The sequence below is a fragment of the Ovis canadensis genome, chromosome 1, assembly GCF_042477335.2.
Source record: "Ovis canadensis isolate MfBH-ARS-UI-01 breed Bighorn chromosome 1, ARS-UI_OviCan_v2, whole genome shotgun sequence".
In the NCBI taxonomy this organism is placed as follows: domain Eukaryota; kingdom Metazoa; phylum Chordata; class Mammalia; order Artiodactyla; family Bovidae; genus Ovis; species Ovis canadensis.
This window is the reverse complement of record NC_091245.1, coordinates 169,059,061-169,078,399: the sequence shown is the minus strand read 5'-3', so window position 1 is coordinate 169,078,399 and position 19,339 is coordinate 169,059,061. Positions and strand designations below refer to the sequence as shown.

At 35.0% G+C, this 19,339-nt stretch overlaps 1 protein-coding gene across 16 annotated transcripts in view; it reads left to right on the top strand.

Moving 5' to 3' along the window:
* SENP7 (SUMO specific peptidase 7) overlaps positions 1-19,339 on the top strand; it is a 163,362-nt gene that overhangs the window by 129,730 nt on the left and 14,293 nt on the right. For all 16 annotated transcript variants that reach the window (XM_069552042.1, XM_069551968.1, XM_069551958.1 and 13 more), the window contains 6 exons: positions 3,047-3,080; positions 7,380-7,559; positions 9,016-9,278; positions 11,176-11,309; positions 12,664-12,780; positions 18,573-18,695. In XM_069552042.1, coding sequence (XP_069408143.1) covers positions 3,047-3,080; positions 7,380-7,559; positions 9,016-9,278; positions 11,176-11,309; positions 12,664-12,780; positions 18,573-18,695 — 851 coding nt within the window. The remainder of the gene's footprint in view (positions 1-3,046; positions 3,081-7,379; positions 7,560-9,015; positions 9,279-11,175; positions 11,310-12,663; positions 12,781-18,572; positions 18,696-19,339) is intronic.

Below are 19,339 nucleotides of genomic sequence, written 5' to 3'. Positions count from 1 at the left end.
AAATAAAGCGAAAATCGCCCAGTCGTGTCCGACTCTTTGCCACCCCATGGACTGAACAGTCCATGGAGTTTTATAGGCCAGAATACTGTAGTGGGCAGCCTTTCCTTTCTCCAGGGAATCTTTCCAACCCAGGGATCAAACCCAGGTCTCTTGCCTTGCAGGTAGATCTTTACCAGCTGAGCCACCAGGGAAGCCCACAAATGAATAAAGGAACAATTTGAAGAACACCTGTAATCTTGCTTATCCAGAGACAATTACTATTAACTCTACATCATTCTGTATTCTTGATATTAACTGTGTATATTTAAAACCAAAGGATGTAGCATTATATATTGTTGTTTAACTGACTCTTTTGTGACCCCATGGACTGTAGCCTGCCAGACTCCTCTGCCCATGGGATTTCACAGGGAAGAATACTGGAGTGGGTTGCTGTTTCCTTCTCCAGGGAGTCTTCCTGACTCAGGGGCTGAACTTGCATCTCCTGCACTGGCAGGCAGATTCTTTACCACTGTGCCACCAGAGCAGTCCATTTCTGCATACTGTTTTCTAACTTACCATAATCACATTAAATTAATTCACCTACCTATTTTGGAATAATTGGATTGTTCTGAATTCCTGACTGTTGGACATTGCAGTTGTCCCCAGTATTTTGCTATTACAAGTAATATAGGACTGCAGATATTCAATAAGATGTCATAAAGCAGGTCTTAAAAATTTCTCTCATGTCTATTGGAATGCAGACTTTAATTAAAACAAAAAATCTTAAATGTCTGATTACAGGAATGTGGTTTAGTAAATTAAAGTAAATATATGCAGGTAAAATATATGTGTGTGAAGAAAGGTTGAGAGGTATTCTTCAAAAATTAAAACAGTTATGTTACTATGGAGGGATTGTAAGAAGTTTTAAGGTTGAAAAATATAATGACTAACATAAAACAGGAAAAGGGTAAAAGTCTTAAAAATTTCAAGCTTTTCCAAAGACTTAATATATATTCTTGTTCAGAGTTTATCATACTCTATGTAACTTATAAGGTAAAGAACATCTTATTTTTTGGGAGGGGATAGTATATTAGAGAATTAAACTTAGTCGTTTTCCAGATCTTTAATGAGTATCTGCTGTGTATTGTTATGGACACTGGAGATATTGTTCTCTGTCATGACAGTTACAGTTGCGCTGCACTAGAGAAATACCTGTAGTGGGAAACTCTTCTATAAGTTAGACCCATTATTTTAGAGTGGTACATTGTAAGTTATTATTGCCTCCCCCCCCCCCTTTTTTTTAGTGTTGAGAATGCTGCAGTAGAGGATGCTGTACATTTAATTTTTTTAGATCTTAACTTTGTTAATAATAGGAAAAATGTTTATTAAGTATATATTAAAAAAAACTGTACTGGCTGTTGTTAGAAGTTATGAGAAATCTCTTATGTTCAGCTTTATATTTAAGTTTAAATAGACATGGTATGATTTCTTGGAACTTGGGATTACCTTATTGCCACAAAAACATCTTTCTGATTTCTTAACTAGGGATTCAGTTTTTTGCTGCATACAGGGCTTTGGCTTTGGGAAAGTTGCATGTTGACTTAGTTATTGAAAAAGGCAAAATGAGTATGTAATTCTTGCCAAGCTGAAAGTTTTGATAGGACAAGGTTGCTTATGGTGGGAGAATGAAACAATAATGTAGAAAGCAGCAGCCAGATATATAGATGCACTACTTCTAATTCATAATTTCATAGTAATGACTGTAAAATCTTAATAGCAAACTCCTCTTATATTCATTTTCTATAGCTCATTATTTACAATTGCTAAGATATATTTTATGAGATTAACGACCCAGAGAAACATGTCAGAAAGAATTTAGCAAGGGGTGTATACATGAAATACACAGCAGTTACATGAAAGTGACATAGTAATAAGATGTATTTGACTAAATCAGACTAGATAACATACTGAATCAGATGCTAGAGTCTAATGATAATAGCTCCTCTTGATTAAGGTTTTGACCTAAAGCTGAGAGGTTCAGTAAGTTGCCTAAGTTTACTTACTTACTGTTTATAAAAAAGTAGTAGGGATAAGAGAGGCAACATTTGAACCCTGTTTGTCCTCTTGCTCAAATTTTGCTTTAGCAGCTAACTTACACAATGAAATGTGAGTTTTATATTTGGGAAACTACAGCATGAAAAAAATTTTTAATTAGGAAAGAAAAAAAAAAGTCATAGTAAACCTGTGGTTTCACCAAACATTGTTTGCTACTTATTTGGAACTTTGTTGGTAGTTAATTTAGGTACCCATGTACCAAGACCATTTTAAATTTTGTTTTCTGCTCAGAGACTATATCCCTGTTTTGGTCAACAGTTTCATAAATGTATTGATCAAAAGGGAAACCTAACCAAGTAACAAATCCATAGGCGTGAATTAATTTGACAAACTTGAAGGGACCTCTATTTTAGATGGTACATGTAAAATTTAGGTGCTCCACAACTCTTGAAAGTTTATTATAAAATCAACAATTAAGGAGATCATATATATATAAAAGATACCTAGAGAAAATGTAGTGTCTTGGCACAGATGTAGTGGAATGAGCAGTCATTCCTTGCTGAATCCTCAGTCAGAAGGAAATTTATAACATGAAACAAAGAAAAATGAATGCTGGGAATGTCAGCAAAGATAAGAATCAAATTCTGCTTTGTAGTTAATTAACCAAAATCGCTGATACTCTGAGGTCTCTTGGCAGTTCTTTTGGACTTTATCTTATTTCTTCCTTAAATATTCTGGAAACATTTTGAAAATATATTACGTATAGTCTTACTGGTTTTATAAATGAGCATATTGAGAATTAAATTCCTTGCACAGGGTTCTTAAACTTCTGTAAAACTAAGTCTTTACAGTGAAATATCTTCTTAGTTTATTGATGAAAAGATTTATGACTTTTAGTACATAGACTTTGATTGCCTACTTGTGGTTTAAAGAAGAAAATTTTTTTGAAAAATTTGAATAGTAACACATTTCAAGTGGTAACTCCTGTTTTGCTTTTTTGTTTTTTCTTTAGTTCACAACAAAGTATATTAAGATCCCATTTCAAGGTAAGCTATCATTGTCTTATGACCTCTTTTCACTGTAATTTGGAGTATAAAATAACTGGTCAGCAAAAATTCTGAAGTATTTCTGCAGCTAGTTTTTCATACTTCTTTCCACTATAGAATTTGCATAAATGTAAGATTAATAATGTGTTTCAACCTAACACTATTTTAGTAGCTTCCAATAGAGTTAAAATATTTTGTAACACTTAAAATGGTATATTATTTTAATGACTTCAAGTAATATTAAGGGATAAGAAAAATAGTTTTTATAGTGAGAGTTTTGATATATAAAAATGGATGAAAATAAAAACTGTAAGTAAAGAATGAAGAGAAATTTTAGTGTTGCACACAACCATGTAAATGGCTTTGCATAGGGATTAAGAGAGAGCATTTATACCATTTGTTATCTAATGAATTAGATAAAGTACCTGTGGATTAGAAAAAGTGGATAAAGTACACTTTATCTAATGGAATGGATAAAGTACACTTTATCTAATGGATTAGATAAAGTACAAAGTGGATTAGAAAATGTACCTGTAATTTGTGGAGACTGAGGTTTCTCATTCTCTTCCCAAATAAAAACCTTTCAGAATAACCAACACTAAGAGAACAAATAATAAGCAACAGAGAACAGTCTCTTTAGAGAATGAATTATGAAAAGAATGAGCAAGAAAAATATATACAGATAGCACTTCAGAAATGAACTAGGGAAGAAGAAACCTTCCCCAGACTGAAGATGACATTGAAGTAACTTTAGTTGGACTCCACCATGTACAGAATCCACAACTATGTGTTATAATAATACATTTAATGATTAGGAAGCTACTATAAGTAGTAAGAATGTATAAGGCATATGTAATATATTAGAATATGTATATGTGTGTGTATATGTGTGTATACACACACACCCCCTGATATTTTTAATTAGGAAATTTTAATAAGTTATTATGGAACAATATAACATTAGCTATTTAGAAGAAACAAAGACCTGTGGTACAAAAGAAAATTTCATAAAAGATAGTGCTATAATCTATGGATAAAGATCTGTGCAACAGAGCTACCTCTCAAATTCTTTCTTGAAAATAAAGATATAAATGACATGCAACATATTAATTTCAGGTGTACAGCATGGGAAAAAATATTTGAAAATCATATATTTGATAAAGGGTTCATATCCAAAATATATAAAGAATGCATACAGTTCAACATCAATGAAACAAACAACCTGATTAAAAAATAGGCAGAGGACCTGAATAGACATTTTTCCAAAGAAAACATACAGATACATGAAAAGATACTCAACATCACTGATTGTCAGTGTGAAATGCAAATCCAAACCACAGCAAGATACCCCTCATGCTGGTCAGAATGGCCATCATCAAAATGACAGCAAATAACAAGTGTTGGAAAGTGTTAGTTGCTCAAGTCATGTTTGATTCTTTTTTTGCAACCCCATGGACTGTAGCTTGCCAAGCTCCTCTGTCCATGAGATTCTCTAGGCAAGAATACTGGAGTGGGTTGCCGTTCCCTTCTGCAGGGGATCTTCCTGACCCAGGGATCAGACCTGAGTATCCTGCATTACAAGCAGATTCTTTACCATTTGAGCCACTTAGGGAAGCCAAGTGTTGAAAAGGATGCAGAAAAAAAGGAAACCCTCTTGCACTGTTGGCATACATTCAGAATGTAAATTGATGCAGCCACTATGGAAAATAGTATGGAGGTTGGTCAAAAAATTAAAAATAGAACTGTGTGACCCAGAAATTTCACTTCAGGATATTTACTCTAAGAAAACAAACCACTATTTTGAAAAAGCACATGCACCCCCAGTATTCACTGCAGCATTCTTTATTCACAGTAGCCAAGCAAACATATGTGGAAGCAACAACCTAAGTGTCTATTGATAGATGAACGGGTAAAGAAGATGCGAGATATATGGAATATTACTCAACCATTGTAAAATGAAATCTTGCCATTTGTGACAACATAGGTGGATCTAGTGGGTACTATGCTTAGCAAATGAGGCAGACAAAAACAAATACTGTGTGATCTCACTTGTATGTGGAATCTAAAAATAAAACAAAAGGGAAGCCGACTCATATATAAAGAGAACAAGCAGCTAGTTGCCAGAGAGGAGGGTGATGGGGAGCTGGGCAAAATTAAGTGAATAAGGCAAAGTAAATTTATTTAAAATAAATAAGCCCCAGAAATATAATCTCCAATATAAGGAATATGGTCAGTAATATTATAATAACTTTATAGGGAGACAGATGGTTATTAAACTTATTATGGTAATCATTTCATAACATATGCAAATATCAAATCATTATGTTATAACCTGAAACTAACATTATATTAGTCAACTATATTTCAATTAAAAAAAAAAAGACATACAAAAAAAAAAAAAGAGCCAGTAAGTAGTAAAAGAAGAGGGGAGGTAGGTTAGAATAAGACATGACAGGATAGGAAGAGAGCAATTCAGGCAGGCATGCATATGGACAGCACAGAAGAGAAATAGAAATTCAGAAAGGGAACAAGGGAAAAAACCTGAAGAAATGGAATAACAGAAAAAAAGAATAGCAGAAGGAAGGAGGAAATATGAAAGAAAGAAAGGAAAAATGAATAGAATGGCTATATTGGGAAACGTTAAGATGACAAGTTAATGAGTATTTGAATGCTTATTGTAAGATCCTTTTCAAACTTTAACGTTCATCTGGATTACCTGTTTATTTTTTATTTTTCTTTAAGTGTTGATTTTGATTCCATATATCCAGTGTGGAGCCTGAATTCTGTATTTCCAATTGCCTCCAGGTTGATGACAGTGTTTCAAGCTGAGGATGTTGCATTTTGAGTAGCATTGTGCCAGGAAAAAACAGGGGGAGGAATAGTAAGAGATTTATTTCAGATAGGTAGCAATCTTGGGTTTGTACTTAACTGATGTTTGTATTCCTAGTTTAGCTACTTGTTTTCTCACAGCTGGACCAGATGACCTCAGGACTTCTTTACACCAGTTTTGTATGTTTCTTTGCATTAAAAAATAAGGTCCTTTGAGGAGATTCTTTTCACTAAATGAAAGAGAGAAAGTGTTAATTCAGAGTGATTACCTCAAAATTTTGAGAAGTAAAACCTCGAAAAATTTTAAGAGATTTCATCCTAGAAATTCCCTGGTTGCTTCGTAGTTAGGATTCTGGGCTTTTACTGCCATTCAGTTCAGTTCAGTTCAGCTCAGTTGTGTCTGACTCTTTGCAACCCCATGGACTGCAGCGTGCCCGGCTTCCCTGTTGATCACCAACTCCCGAAGCTTGCTCACTCATGTCCATTGAGTCAGTGATGCCATCCAATCAACTCTTCCTCTGTCGTCCCCTTCTCCTTCTGCCTTCAATCTTTCCTGGCATTAGGGTCTTTTCCAGTGAGTCAGTTCTTTGCATCAGGTGGCCAAATGATTGGAGCTTCAGCTTCAGCCCTTCCAATGAATATGCAGGACTGATTTCCTTTAGGATTGACTGGTTTGATCTCCTTGTAGTCCAAGGGTTCTCAAGAGTCTTCTCTAACACCATAGTTCTTTGGTGCTCAGCTTTCTTTATTGTCCAACTCTTACATCCATACATGACTACTGGAAAAACCATGGTTTTGACTACACAGACTTTTGTTGGCAAAGTAATGTCTCTGCTTTTTAAAATGCTGTCTAGGTTGGTTATAGCTTTTCTTCCAAGGAGCAAGCGTCTTTTAATTTCTTAATTAAATTTTTTAATTAAAAATAATTTAATTTACTGCCATAGTCCAGGTTTAATCCCTGGTGGGGGAATTGAGATCCTGCAAACTACAGTGCCTCCAAAAGACAATTATCCTAGACCCTTCAGAAGCTCATATTACTCTTGAGAATCTTTGGATAAATGTTCTAGGAGAAGGAAGATAGGCATTAAGTGGCTTATGATAGCATTTGGAATCTTGGTTGATAGTATTGACCAAAATAGGATTGTATAATTTTCTTAGTTACACTGTGCTTAGTTTACTGCATTGGTAATTTAGTCTGAGATCATATAGTGGTGAGAGGCTAACTTCTACTTTTTATTACCACTTAATAATTATTTGGCCCTTTCTAATCTATATGATCTTTTTTACTCTAATAATAGTGTTTAGGTATTTCAGCCAAGTTTCCTGAAATGTGCTATAAATAATATTTTTGAAAAATTTTTCATGCAATTCTTTTTTGAAAAATATACTGCTGAAGAAGAGTCATACAGTGCATGTGTTGTATTCCTAAATAGATTAATTTATTACCTTGTTATCTTTTACTTGTTTCAGTGTCTGTGCATGAGATTTCATTGCTAGTGGATACCACACATTTAAAGAGGTTTGGGTTATGGAAAAATAAAGATGATGATCACAGTAAAAGAAGTCATGCTATCCTCTTTCTTTGGGTCTCCTCAAATTATCTTCAAGAGATTCAGACCCAACTAGAAAATTCTATATTAAGCCAGCAATGTGAGTATAAAAAGATTTCTTCTAAATGTCAAGATTATCTGAGAACTCCTATAAAATAATTTTCCTCTAAAATAATTTAGTAGAATGTAATTATTTCATTGAATTGAAATTAAGTTCACTGAATTAAAAATAATTTATCCCTTGATATTATTTAAGATAAATTACTTTATTCATAATTTCTCCTTATAATTTTACTCAACCAATTAAAATTATCTTCTAAAATAAAAGGAGTACCTTACCTTTTAGTCAGTTGACATCCTTGGCTGCCTGTCATAAGAGTTCTTGCCCTTATTTCATAATGAACTATGACAGAACTAATCAGTGGCAAGGTTAAATACAATACAGAAGTCTTTATCTTCAAGATTTTCTTTAGTTTCTAAAAAAGAAAACTTGGTATACTTACTTATGTATCATTTTTCTAAGACTGGATTGAATACTTTTTCCAATGTTCCTGTAACACTTATCTATCGGTATATAGGTGTCTTGAAATATTTTCCAACTTTGTTTAGCTTCCAACTCCTAAGGAGTCTGGTTTAGAATTAGTTAAATCAGATTAGTAAATTTCTTTCTTATCTCTTTAATCTCTCTACCTTTTCCCCTCCTACTGCCTTGCATATTAAAGATGTTAAGTAATGATCTAAATTTTAAATCTTTAAAATTCCTTACTTTGTTATCCTGATTGCTTCCCAATTAATTTGGGAAATTTATGATCAAATAGCAGAGGAGTTAGGAAAATGCTCAAGCCATTTATAATCATTGTGGGAGGTGAGAATGTCATTTAAAACCACTGTTGAAATGACTGATGAAAGAAGATGATTCTGAAGGAAGTGTTGGAATGAAAATTTTAATGAGCAGATTTGCTATATGGAGGAAGGCTAGAGAAAAATAATTTAGTCATCATTTACTTATTCATGCACTCATTAACAAATATTTTTAAAATTAATTTTTATTTTAACTGGAGGATAATTGTTTTATAATATAATGTTTTTTTCTGCCGTACAACAATGTGAACCAGCCATAAGTATACACATATCTCCTTCCTCTTGGTCTTCCTTACCACCCCCCCAACACCCTTCTAGATCATCACAGAGCACCAGGCTGAGCTCCCTATGCTATATAGCAGCTTTCTACTGGCTGTCTGTTTTATATATAATGTATATATTTCAATCATTAACAAATATTTACTCACATCTAATAAATGCCAGGTACTGGAGATACAGTACCATTGTGGAGTTTGTATTCTAATGCAGTAGGAGTCTAAAATTGTGAGTTTTGGTTCTAGGTTACTAATGGGTTGTCTGGGAATTTAATTTGCCTGGGTTATTAACTAACATGCAAAATAGTTTGTTGAGCTGTATACCATCCTTACTGTTACTAATAATCAAATTATTTTAATTTTAATCGCCTTGCAAAATAATACTACTGATAAAAACCGATTTCTTTTTTTCTTTCATAGCAAAATCGACTGAATTCATTTTCCTTGAGCTACACAGTTCTATTTCACAGAGAGAAGAATTGAAATTGAAAGACATTATGACAGAAATAAGTACAACCAATGGAGAATTAGAGCTTTCTTATCCATTGTCTTGGGTTCAGGCACTTCCTTTATTTCAGAACCTGTCTTCCAAAGAAAGTTCTTTTATTGATTATTACTGTGCTTCAACTTGTTCTTTCCCTGCTGCTACTACTGAAGAAATGAAGATGAAATCAGTGTCTCAGGTTAGCATGTGATTAATGTAATTAGTGAGGGGGAGGGAAGCAGTTGGATAAAAATTCTTTCTTTGAAATTAGCATGATTTTAGAATGCTATGCTTTGTCAAAGGTCACAGGAACCAACCTAAAGGAATTCCCAGTGCCAAAGCTAGAAACAGATCAACAAAATCAGTAATGATAGCGTGGGATTATTACTAGAGAATCAGATATATATCCTTTATGTGTATTGATACATGTGATTAACTGAACGGATGAATGAAAACACAAATAATAAAAGGTGGGCAAGGGACAATTTTTTCTTAGAAAAATATTTCAATTAAAAAATGTAAAAGGAACAAGAGAAATATAAAACCACCACTAAAAAAATCATAGTTATGATTGTTGCAGGTAAGATCCATGGAGAGATGCTAAATTTAATGTATGAAAACTTAAAGTAGGTCGGGATCTGTGCATAATCTTAGTGTCTCACCTTAAATACTAATTACAAAAAAGAAGTAACTTTTTTTCTTCACTACAGTAACTTTACAGTGGAGAAACGTCACAGACATCACTTTAGCCCAAGTGATCAAAGTTAACATTACCAGTAATAAAATATATTGACATAACGTACCTGTCACATCATGCATGGAGAAGGGTATATCACTTCTATATTGTTTTTCTCAATATTTTATAACCTCAGTCTAATCATGAGAAAAATCAAACAAGCCCAGTTATAAAATAACTGACCAACAGTCTTAAAAAATACCGAGGTCATGAAAAATAAAGAAAGATGAAGGAATTGTAGGATCCTGAAACAAAAGAAACTTATTAGTGGAAAAAGTAGTAAAATCAAAGTCTGTAGTTTATAGTATCATACCAACTTTAATTTCTTAGTTTTGATAATTGTACTGTAGTTTTTAAAAAGATGTTAGTATTAGGGGAATCTGTGAGAGGCTTGCTAAATGCTGAGTCGCTTTAGTCATGTCCAGCTCTTTGAGACCCTATGGACTATAGCCTGCCAAGGTCCTCTATCCATGGAATTCTCCAGGCAAGAATACTGGAGTGGTTGCCATGCCCTTCTCCAGGGGATCTTCCCCACCTAGGGATCGAACTCACGTCTCTTATGTCTCCTGCATTGGCAGGTGGGTTCTTTACCACTAGCACCACCTTAGAGGTTTGTTTATTGTAACTCTTTTATAAGTCTAAGATTATCTTGAAACAATTAATGGTAAGTTTTAAAATGCTGTATTTATTTTTATAGGAGGTTGTTAATATACTTATGGCTTATATATATCTCTGCCAAATACCCCCAGAAAGAAAAGTGTTTTTCTGTGATGGGGGCGTGTGCACACATACACACCCACTCACATGTGGGTTTGGTTACATTAATCTGTTATTTTAAAGGTCTGTAGAAAGACACATTAGTGAAAGATAAGGTGTAAGACTTCACCACTGGCTTTTGCATAATATTGTGAAAATTTTGCTTGATAATTACACTATATATACAAATTTGTATCATAGTTTTCCATTTAATAATAAAATATCAGTTTATGTTTTTATAAACTCTTATCAGACTTTTAAAAACATTCCTACTACTTATCACCTCTTTTGTTCATTTTGAACAGCACTGTTTTCAGATTCTAAAATTGTAAAACCCAGACCTAGAAGTAACACTTCAGGTTAAACTTTGATCCATAGTACATTATCTTCTGCTCCAGAGTATTATTTTGATTTGATTGTATCTTTGTAGAAATTATAAGAGTATATGTGCCTGTATATGTATATAACTCACTGGTGTGTATTTCTTTTAGTCCCATTTTCTCTTATAAGTCTAACTTCTGCTTTGTCATTTTGAGAGTTAATATGTATTTATATGGGTATAAGGAGACCTTTTACTTTGCCTTTTTTTTTTTTTTTGGATCAGCCCTCAAATCCAGATACAGCCAAGCCTACTTACACCTTACTGCAGAAGCAAAGCAGTGGTTGCTACTCACTTTCTATTACTTCTAATCCAGATGAGGAATGGCGAGAAGTCAGGCACACTGGACCTGTTCAGAAGTATGTACTGTGTCATATCCTGTTTGTAATAGGTGGGCACATCAGTAGTTTTAATTCATGTTGCTGATTTTAAGTATTTTACCTTTTTAAATGTTTTCAGTTTTGCTTTCTTGCTGGCAGTTAATAATAGAAATAATCAAGAAAACAAGTCAATGCCACTTCACTTAGTTTTATGTTTTAAGAAGTCAGAAATGGTAGCCAAGATGTCAAATGTGTCAAAGCCTTTACTGAAAATATTTGAATATAAGTATATGGTTTTTAAGATTATATATCCCATATCTGAATATATGATAGGAAAAGAGAAATTGCTTACTAAAGTGTGCCTCAATTTCGGGTACTTTGAAGTTTATCAGAACTTCCCTTCACAAGTTAGTTTCTTGACCATATTTGGTCTTTTTTGTGTCTTCTTATGGTAGTCAAGTAGAATAAGGGAGTCTTTGCATTTGAGAATAATTTCTATTCCTCTTCATGATTCCTTTTCTCTGTTAAAAAACAGCACAGGATAGGGCAATAGCCATTAAATAGTTATTATCATTTTATGACTTAAAAATTTCCCATATTATTTAATTTAGTGCAGTGGTTATGAAGATTAAATTAATTGCAGTTGATTCTTACTTTCTTGAATCTTTCTAGTTCAACAAGTACATATTATACCTTTATTATTGACTATATTTGTGCAGTGAGTACCACCCTGTCTATTTCAAGATTATAGCCAGAATTCACAACTGCTCTTATTTCTGAACTTTAAGAGAGGGTACCAAAGAAAAAAATGCCTAACTAGTTGTCATTTTGTTTTCCACTTCTTTCTGGTTGTGATCTGATGGTTTATTTCCTTTATGTTCTCCTAAGTTTTATATTGTAAGCATGTTGTTATGGGAAACTTGCCTCCTAAGTTTTATATTGTAAGCATGTTGTTATGGGAAACTTGCCTCCTAAGTTCCCATGTTATTTCTTCATTGTCCAGCTGGTATAGACTAGTTACTAGTAGGAGAACATAGTTTTTGACTGCTGACTGTTTTAGTCTTGAGTATTCAAACTTAACAGTGGAAACTGGAACATAGTTAAATATTGTACAGAAGAGAGACATCCTCAGTGATAGTGAGATAACCTGTTGATTAGACAAAAACTGAGACTAGCCCACATGGGAAGGATTGGAAATGAAAAGATGCTCAGTGACAGTACTATTAGTAGCTTGTGAAAACAAAGAAAGGAAAATATTGTTGATTGTATTGTGTCAAATATTTTTAACCTAAGATTTTAGTTATTGAATACTACTGCCCTGTATTGTCCCAAGAACAAATTCCTTTGAGACTAGAGTTTTCATTATTAATATATTTTATTTTTATTTTTCAAGGTTGATTGTATATCCTCCACCACCTACTAAAGGGGGTTTAGGAGTAACTAATGAAGATCTGGAGTGCTTAGAAGAAGGAGAGTTTCTTAATGATGTAATCATTGATTTCTATCTTAAGTAAGTACAATGAAACATAATCATGTTATTATGTCATTTGTTTTACTGGTTTTGATGTGAATCTTAAAGTAAATATCTCTGAAATATTTTAACTCTAGCTGAAAATAACCCGCTAAAATTTCAGATTTGAAAAATTTTGTCTAGTGAAGTTTCCTAGTGTTGACAAGTTCAGTGTCATTCCTTTACTTCCCATAGATACTATATACTTCAGCAAGAGTTACTCTCGTTTCATTTGTTTTCATTTTTGTCATTTGCTTGCTGTTGATTGATACTTCTTTGACTGTTTTGTTGTTTCAGTCACTAAGTCAGGTCCACCTCTTTGCAACCCCATGGACTGAAGCCCACCAAGCTTCTCTGTCCTTTACCATTCCTAGATTTTGCTCAAACTCATGGCCATTGAGTCAGTGATGCTTGATGCTTTGGCTATAGTATTATTGACTAAAGTACTTACATAATGACAGATCACTTTGGGAACCAGGAAGAAACAACTGTATAGTTCTTTATATGTCCTTAACTGCTGTAAAAGTTAACCAACATTTAAAAAAATCTATATCACTATTCTATTATAGTTTTCAATTTTTTATATAGCCAAGCTGAAGAAATTTATGAAGTTTTATAAACTTTCATGCAGTGATAATTTGTCTCTTGTCCTCATTTTGTACTATATCATTAGACCCACATTTCTAACACTTATTTTTCGAGATGTCTCCTGATTATTTCACTGACCATTCCCAAATCAATTTATTGTCCTCATTTAGTTTCAGCTCTATCATTTTAATAGTAGTGCTATCCTTATTCTAGTAAGGATAAGACTTAAATTCTCATGTTACCATCTACTGTTCATTGGACTTTGTAGAATGAATCTCTAGAAGTTCTTTTTGGGTCTTTTAAAAAATATCTTTCATGTATGTAGCTTTTGAATATATGGAATATAATTATTATATAATATCTTTTAAAATGTCTTTTTCTACTTATTCTAGCATCCTTCTCAGTTGTGGGTTGGTTTTAATTTGACTGATTTTTCTCCTCATTGAGTCATACTGTTCTTTTTTCTTCTTTGCATGTCTGGTGATATTTTAACTGGATGCTGATATAGTCCTATAAATATTTTTGAATTTTGTTTTGAAGCAGATTATTTGGAAACTCTCTGCCATGACCTGTCCATATTGGGTGGCCCTACACAGCATGGCCCATAGTTTCATTGAGCTAGACAAAACTGTGGTCCATGTGATCAGTTTGGTTAGTTTTCTGTGATTGTGGTTTTTATTCTGTCTGCCCTCTGATGGATAAGGATAAGAGGCTTATGGAAGCTTCCTGATGGCAGAGATTGGCTGAGGGGGAAACTGGGTCTTGTTCTGATGGGCAGGGCCATGTTCAGTAAATCTTTAATCCAATTTTCTGTTGATGGGAAAGTCTGTGTTCCCTCCTTGTTGCTTGACCTGAGGCCAAACTATGGTGGAGGTAATGAAGATAATGGTGACCTCCCTCAAAAGGTCCTATGCATGCACTGCTGCACTCAGTGCCCCCGACCCTGTGCAGGCCACTGCCGACCTATGCCTCCTCCAGAGACTCCTGGACACTCATGGGCAAGTCTGGGCCAGTTTCTAGTGGAGTCACTCCTCCTTTCTCCTGGGTCCTGGTGCACACAAGGTTTTGTTTGTGCCTTCCAAGAGTCTGTTTCCCCAGTCCTGTGTAAGTTCTGGTGGTTCCATGGTGGGGCTAATGGCAACCTCCTCCAGGAGGACTTATGCCATACCCAGGTCTGCTGCATGCAGAGCCCCTGTCCCTGGGGCAGGCCACTGCTGGCCCATATCTCCACAGGAGGCTCTCAGACACAGTTCTGGCTCAGTCTCTGTGGGTTGGGTGTGCGTTTTGTGCACTTTCCAGGCCTGAGCAGCTCAGGCGACCAGGTTCTTGGCGAGCACACTGTCCTAGGTGGGCTGTGTGTCTTAATCACCTCCTTGGTCCCGGCTGCTTGGTTTCCTGGATGTGCTGTGAGAGCACTATCTCAGATGTGCCATATGTCTCCTCTGGAGAGCTGATCTCAGGCTGCGACCCTCCTGGTGGCTGTCAACCATCCAGGATCTCAGGAAAACTTGGTTAGCAGCTGGGAGCCTGCTCACAGTTTGGCGGAAGGTGCCGTCTCTGGGGTTTAGATTGCAGCAGCCCCTTGCCTTCTAGCTCTGGCTGTCTTTCTGCCTCCGGGCGGGGAGGGGCCAGTATGCAGCCAGCTATCTCTCCTTTGGTATTCACTCAATCCTTTGTTCTGTCAGCAGGCCAGGCTGTGCCTTAGGTTGTTAGGTTAGGGCCTTTTGAGGGAAAGTTCCTTTTCCACAGTTGCGGTTAGGCTTGTATTCTGTGGGTTTTCTTTTTTCTCTCCTGGTTATGTTGCCTTCTGAGATTCCAAAACTCCCCACAGACCCACCTATGAGAAATCTGTATGCAGGTCAAGAAACAACATTTAGAACTGGACATGGAAAAACAGACTGGTTCCAGATTGGGAAAGGAATACATCAAGACTGTATATTGTCATCCTGCTTATTTAACTTATATGCAGAGTACATCAGCAAAATGCTGGGCTGGATGAAGCACAATGTGGAATCAAGCTTGCTGGGAAAAATATCAATAACCTCAGATATGCAGGTGACACTACCCTTATGGCAGAAAGGGAAGAAGAACTAAAGAGCCTCTTGATGAAAGTGAAAGAGGAGAGTGAAAAAGTTGGCTTAAAACTCAACATTCAGAAAACTAAGATCATGGCATCTGGTCCCATCACTTCATGGCAAATAGATGGGGAAACAATGGAAACAGTGACAGACTATATTTTTCTGGGCTCCAAAATCACTGCAGATGGTGACTGCAGCCATGAAATTAAAAGATGCTTGCTCCTTGGAAGAAAAGCTATGACCAACCTGACAGCATATTAAAAAGCAGAGACATTACTTTACCAACAAAGGTCTGTCTAGCCAAAGCTATGGTTTTTCTAATAGTCATGTATGCATGTGAGAGCTGGAGTATAAAGAAGCCTGAGTGCCAAAGAATTGATGCTTTTGAACTGTGGTGTTGGAGAAGCCTCTTGAGAGTCCCTTGAACTGCAAGGAGATCTAACCAGTCCATCCTAAAGGAGATCAGTCCTGAATATTCATTGGAAGGACTGATGTTGAAGCTGAAACTCCAATACTTTGGCCACCTGATGCGAAGAACCGACTCATTTGAAAAGACCTTGATGCTGGGAAAGATTGAAGGTGGGAGGAGAAGGGGACGACAAAGGAAAAGATGGTTGGATGGCATCACCAATGCGATGGACATGAGTTTGTGTAGGCTCTGGGAGTTGATGATGGACACGGAATCCTGGTGTGCTACAGTCCATGGGGTTGCAAAGAGTCAGACATGACTGAGAGACTGAACTGAACTGATTTGGAAACAGTTCATTGGTTTTAAACTCTTGCTTTTTAAGATTTATTAGATAAGACCAACAGATTAATCCCTACTACTGAGGAAAGACCCTTCTGAATACTGTACTCAGTTTCTCATGAATTATGAGGTTTTCCAGCCTGGCTGGTAGCAACAGGCAGTATTCCTGCAGTCTGCATGAATGCTGGGTACCATTCTCTCTACTTTTTTCAGATAGTTCTTTTTACAGTCTTAAGTGTCTTCCTTATGTACATGCAGTGATCAGTATTCTGCTAAATTCTTGAGGAGGATGCTCTGCATATGTTTGGAATTTTCTGTCTATACTGCTTTTTCCTTTCTAGTATTCTGATCTGGAAACTCTTGCTGGGTTAGCAAGAGTCTTTTCTGACTCTCAGTATCTCCTAAACTCAGGGAGTCTACATCTTTCTCCTGGGTTATTCCTTTCTGTGTTGTAATCTGAAATGTATCAAGGCAGTAAGATGAGGCATTTATGGAGCTCACCATCTGTCAAGGGTCAGTATTCTTTGTTGCTGATGTGCAGTGTTTAACTATTGCTCCATGTATTTTGTTTGATTTTTTTGCTTGTTTCAAATAGGAGTGTAAATCTGATCCTTCTTATTCCATCTGGGCTGGAAGTGAAGTTTCCATTATCACTGACTCTTCACCCTCTCTTTTCTACATACTCAGTTGCCCGAGTAGTAGATTTGGTCTCTCAAATTCATTTATCTTTCTTCTGTCATCGATCTTTTTAGTATACTTATCTAAATTAATTTTTTATATCCTTTGTCTTTGTTTTCTTATCTGTTAAGTGTATCATTACCACTATTATTATTCATAAGTGCAATTTATGAATGCAATTCTTCATGAATGCAATTCTCATTAGAAACTTTAATTAATTTCTTATTACCTGTCAAAGTGAGTTCAGTCAAGCATTTGAGTGTTTTGATAATATGACCCTAATCTGTCTTTTCTGCCATTTGCTAATAACCCTGTGCCTATTGCATAGTCCAGCAAAATTAAATTATAAACAGTCTACTAAACAAAGCCCATTCCTTAGTCACTCTTCTGCCTTAATGCCCTGTTACTCTTGCTTCATGGAATATTCTCCTCTTTATGCTAACGTGTTAAAATTTTATTCCCCTTTGAAATTTTACTCCCCTTCCTCACAAGTGTTACCTTCTTGAAAACCTTTTCTGATTAAACAGGTATTATTAACTCTCATAATACCTTTTTTGTATCTCTTTTATAGTTTGTATAATATTTTGCCTTATTTTAAAGTTATTGGTGGCATTATGATGATTTTTCCTTCTAAAGGTTGAGCATTTTACATCTTACTAAGTTCTGTATCCCTAAGTAGTGCCAAATTTATATTTTGTGAGATATATTAGATCATCTTTGGTGTTAATTTTGATATATTTTATTGGAAGTAATTACTAAAACTTTATTTATAATTTGATTCTAAGAGTATTTTTCTATACTTCTTTTTCACTGAGGTGCCTGTATCTCTGTCTCTTTGAATTCTTTTCAGAGAGGATCCTATGTTAATTTTTTAAACTACTTCCTAATTATTTTTAAAATTGATGAATAGCTTTCAAGTAGGAAAGTGCACAAATTTTAAGTGTACAGCTCATGAATGTTCACATATATGTGTACCCATGTCATCATCATTCAGATTATGATAAAAGAATACTTGAAGCACACCAAAGGCATTCTTTGTTTCTCCTTTCACACAGTATATGCTGTGCATGACCACATTAAAAAAAATTCAAGCTGAGTTTGTCTTTTATGCTTTTTTAAAAAAAGCAATTGCAAGGTCATTTTTGAACATTTTTAAACTATTAACAATACCAGAGTTCTCTAAATATGAGAGATTTAATCAGTAAGTGATTGAAATATAAGCTTGTGTTGAATTGTTTTATATGGAAATGGACTAAGGATTTAGCAATTAGTTGTATCTTAAGAGTTATTAAAGTTTCTCTAGATTTATTTAGGAATGTCATGGTTTCAGTTTTATATGTGATTGTATGATTTGATTAATATTTCCTTTTTACCCTCACTTTTCTGGGACCAACAACTTATGTTTTCCTCCTCTTATTTAATGTTGATAGTATAAATACCATACTTAGCTCATACTAGGAAATTAAGAAATACGTGTTAAGAAATGAATGAGAAAATGGAAAATTTCTGCTTTAATTGATCTTGATAGAAGATAAGATAGTTAAAAAACAACAAAAAAATTTGAAATGAGCGCAAACTGCAAGATTTCCTTGACTCTAATTGGACATATAAATGAAGATTTTCAGAACTCATAAAAGAATTGGAGGAAAACCAGGTAAAATAAAAAAATAACTTACTTTTGTGGTGTTGTTACTTTATAGGTATCTTATATTGGAGAAGGCATCAGATGAACTTGTTGAACGAAGTCATATTTTTAGTAGCTTTTTCTACAAATGCTTGACAAGAAAGGAAAATAATTTAACAGAAGATAATCCAAATCTTTCGTAAGTCAGTCTTCCAATATACTTAAGTTTTAAGAGGAAAGCATTATTATTTTGATGCTCCTAGCAAACTACCTTCTTACTGTATTTCCTAGAGTGAGCAGTGTTGCCACTTGTGCATGTCCTGGGCCTGTCTGTTCTGAAAGATATTTCTCACCCTTCCACTGTTCTGTTCCTCATCACAGAGAGGCTTACTCTTGCAGGTTGCATTTCCAATTGTACTGTTGGGAATATTGGAGGTTGGATGGCAAGGAAAGAAGATGTTAGGATGTTTCTTCCTTACCCTCTTTGCCTTGGTTAGTTATTTTGGTAGTGATTCTAGTTCATTTGTGGGCCCTTCTTTCGGGACAGGCAGAGCTCTAACTTCTGTCTGGATCCACTACTTCTTCACTCTCCCCTTCAGCATTGGGTGTAGCATTGTCCTAGTATGCCCAGCTCTGGTTGCCTCATTGATTGCCTTTTGTGGCTTTGCACTTTTTCTGTCACCACTGTAGCCAATAATTTGCATTACATTTTATCTGTCTTAAATATATATGAAGATTTATGTTTTCCTGTTTGGACTCTCACTAACATACTACTATTTAATTAAACTGAGGTGACATTATAAAAAATACTATGTCTGTCCCCACAATTTAGCTGAATTTCTG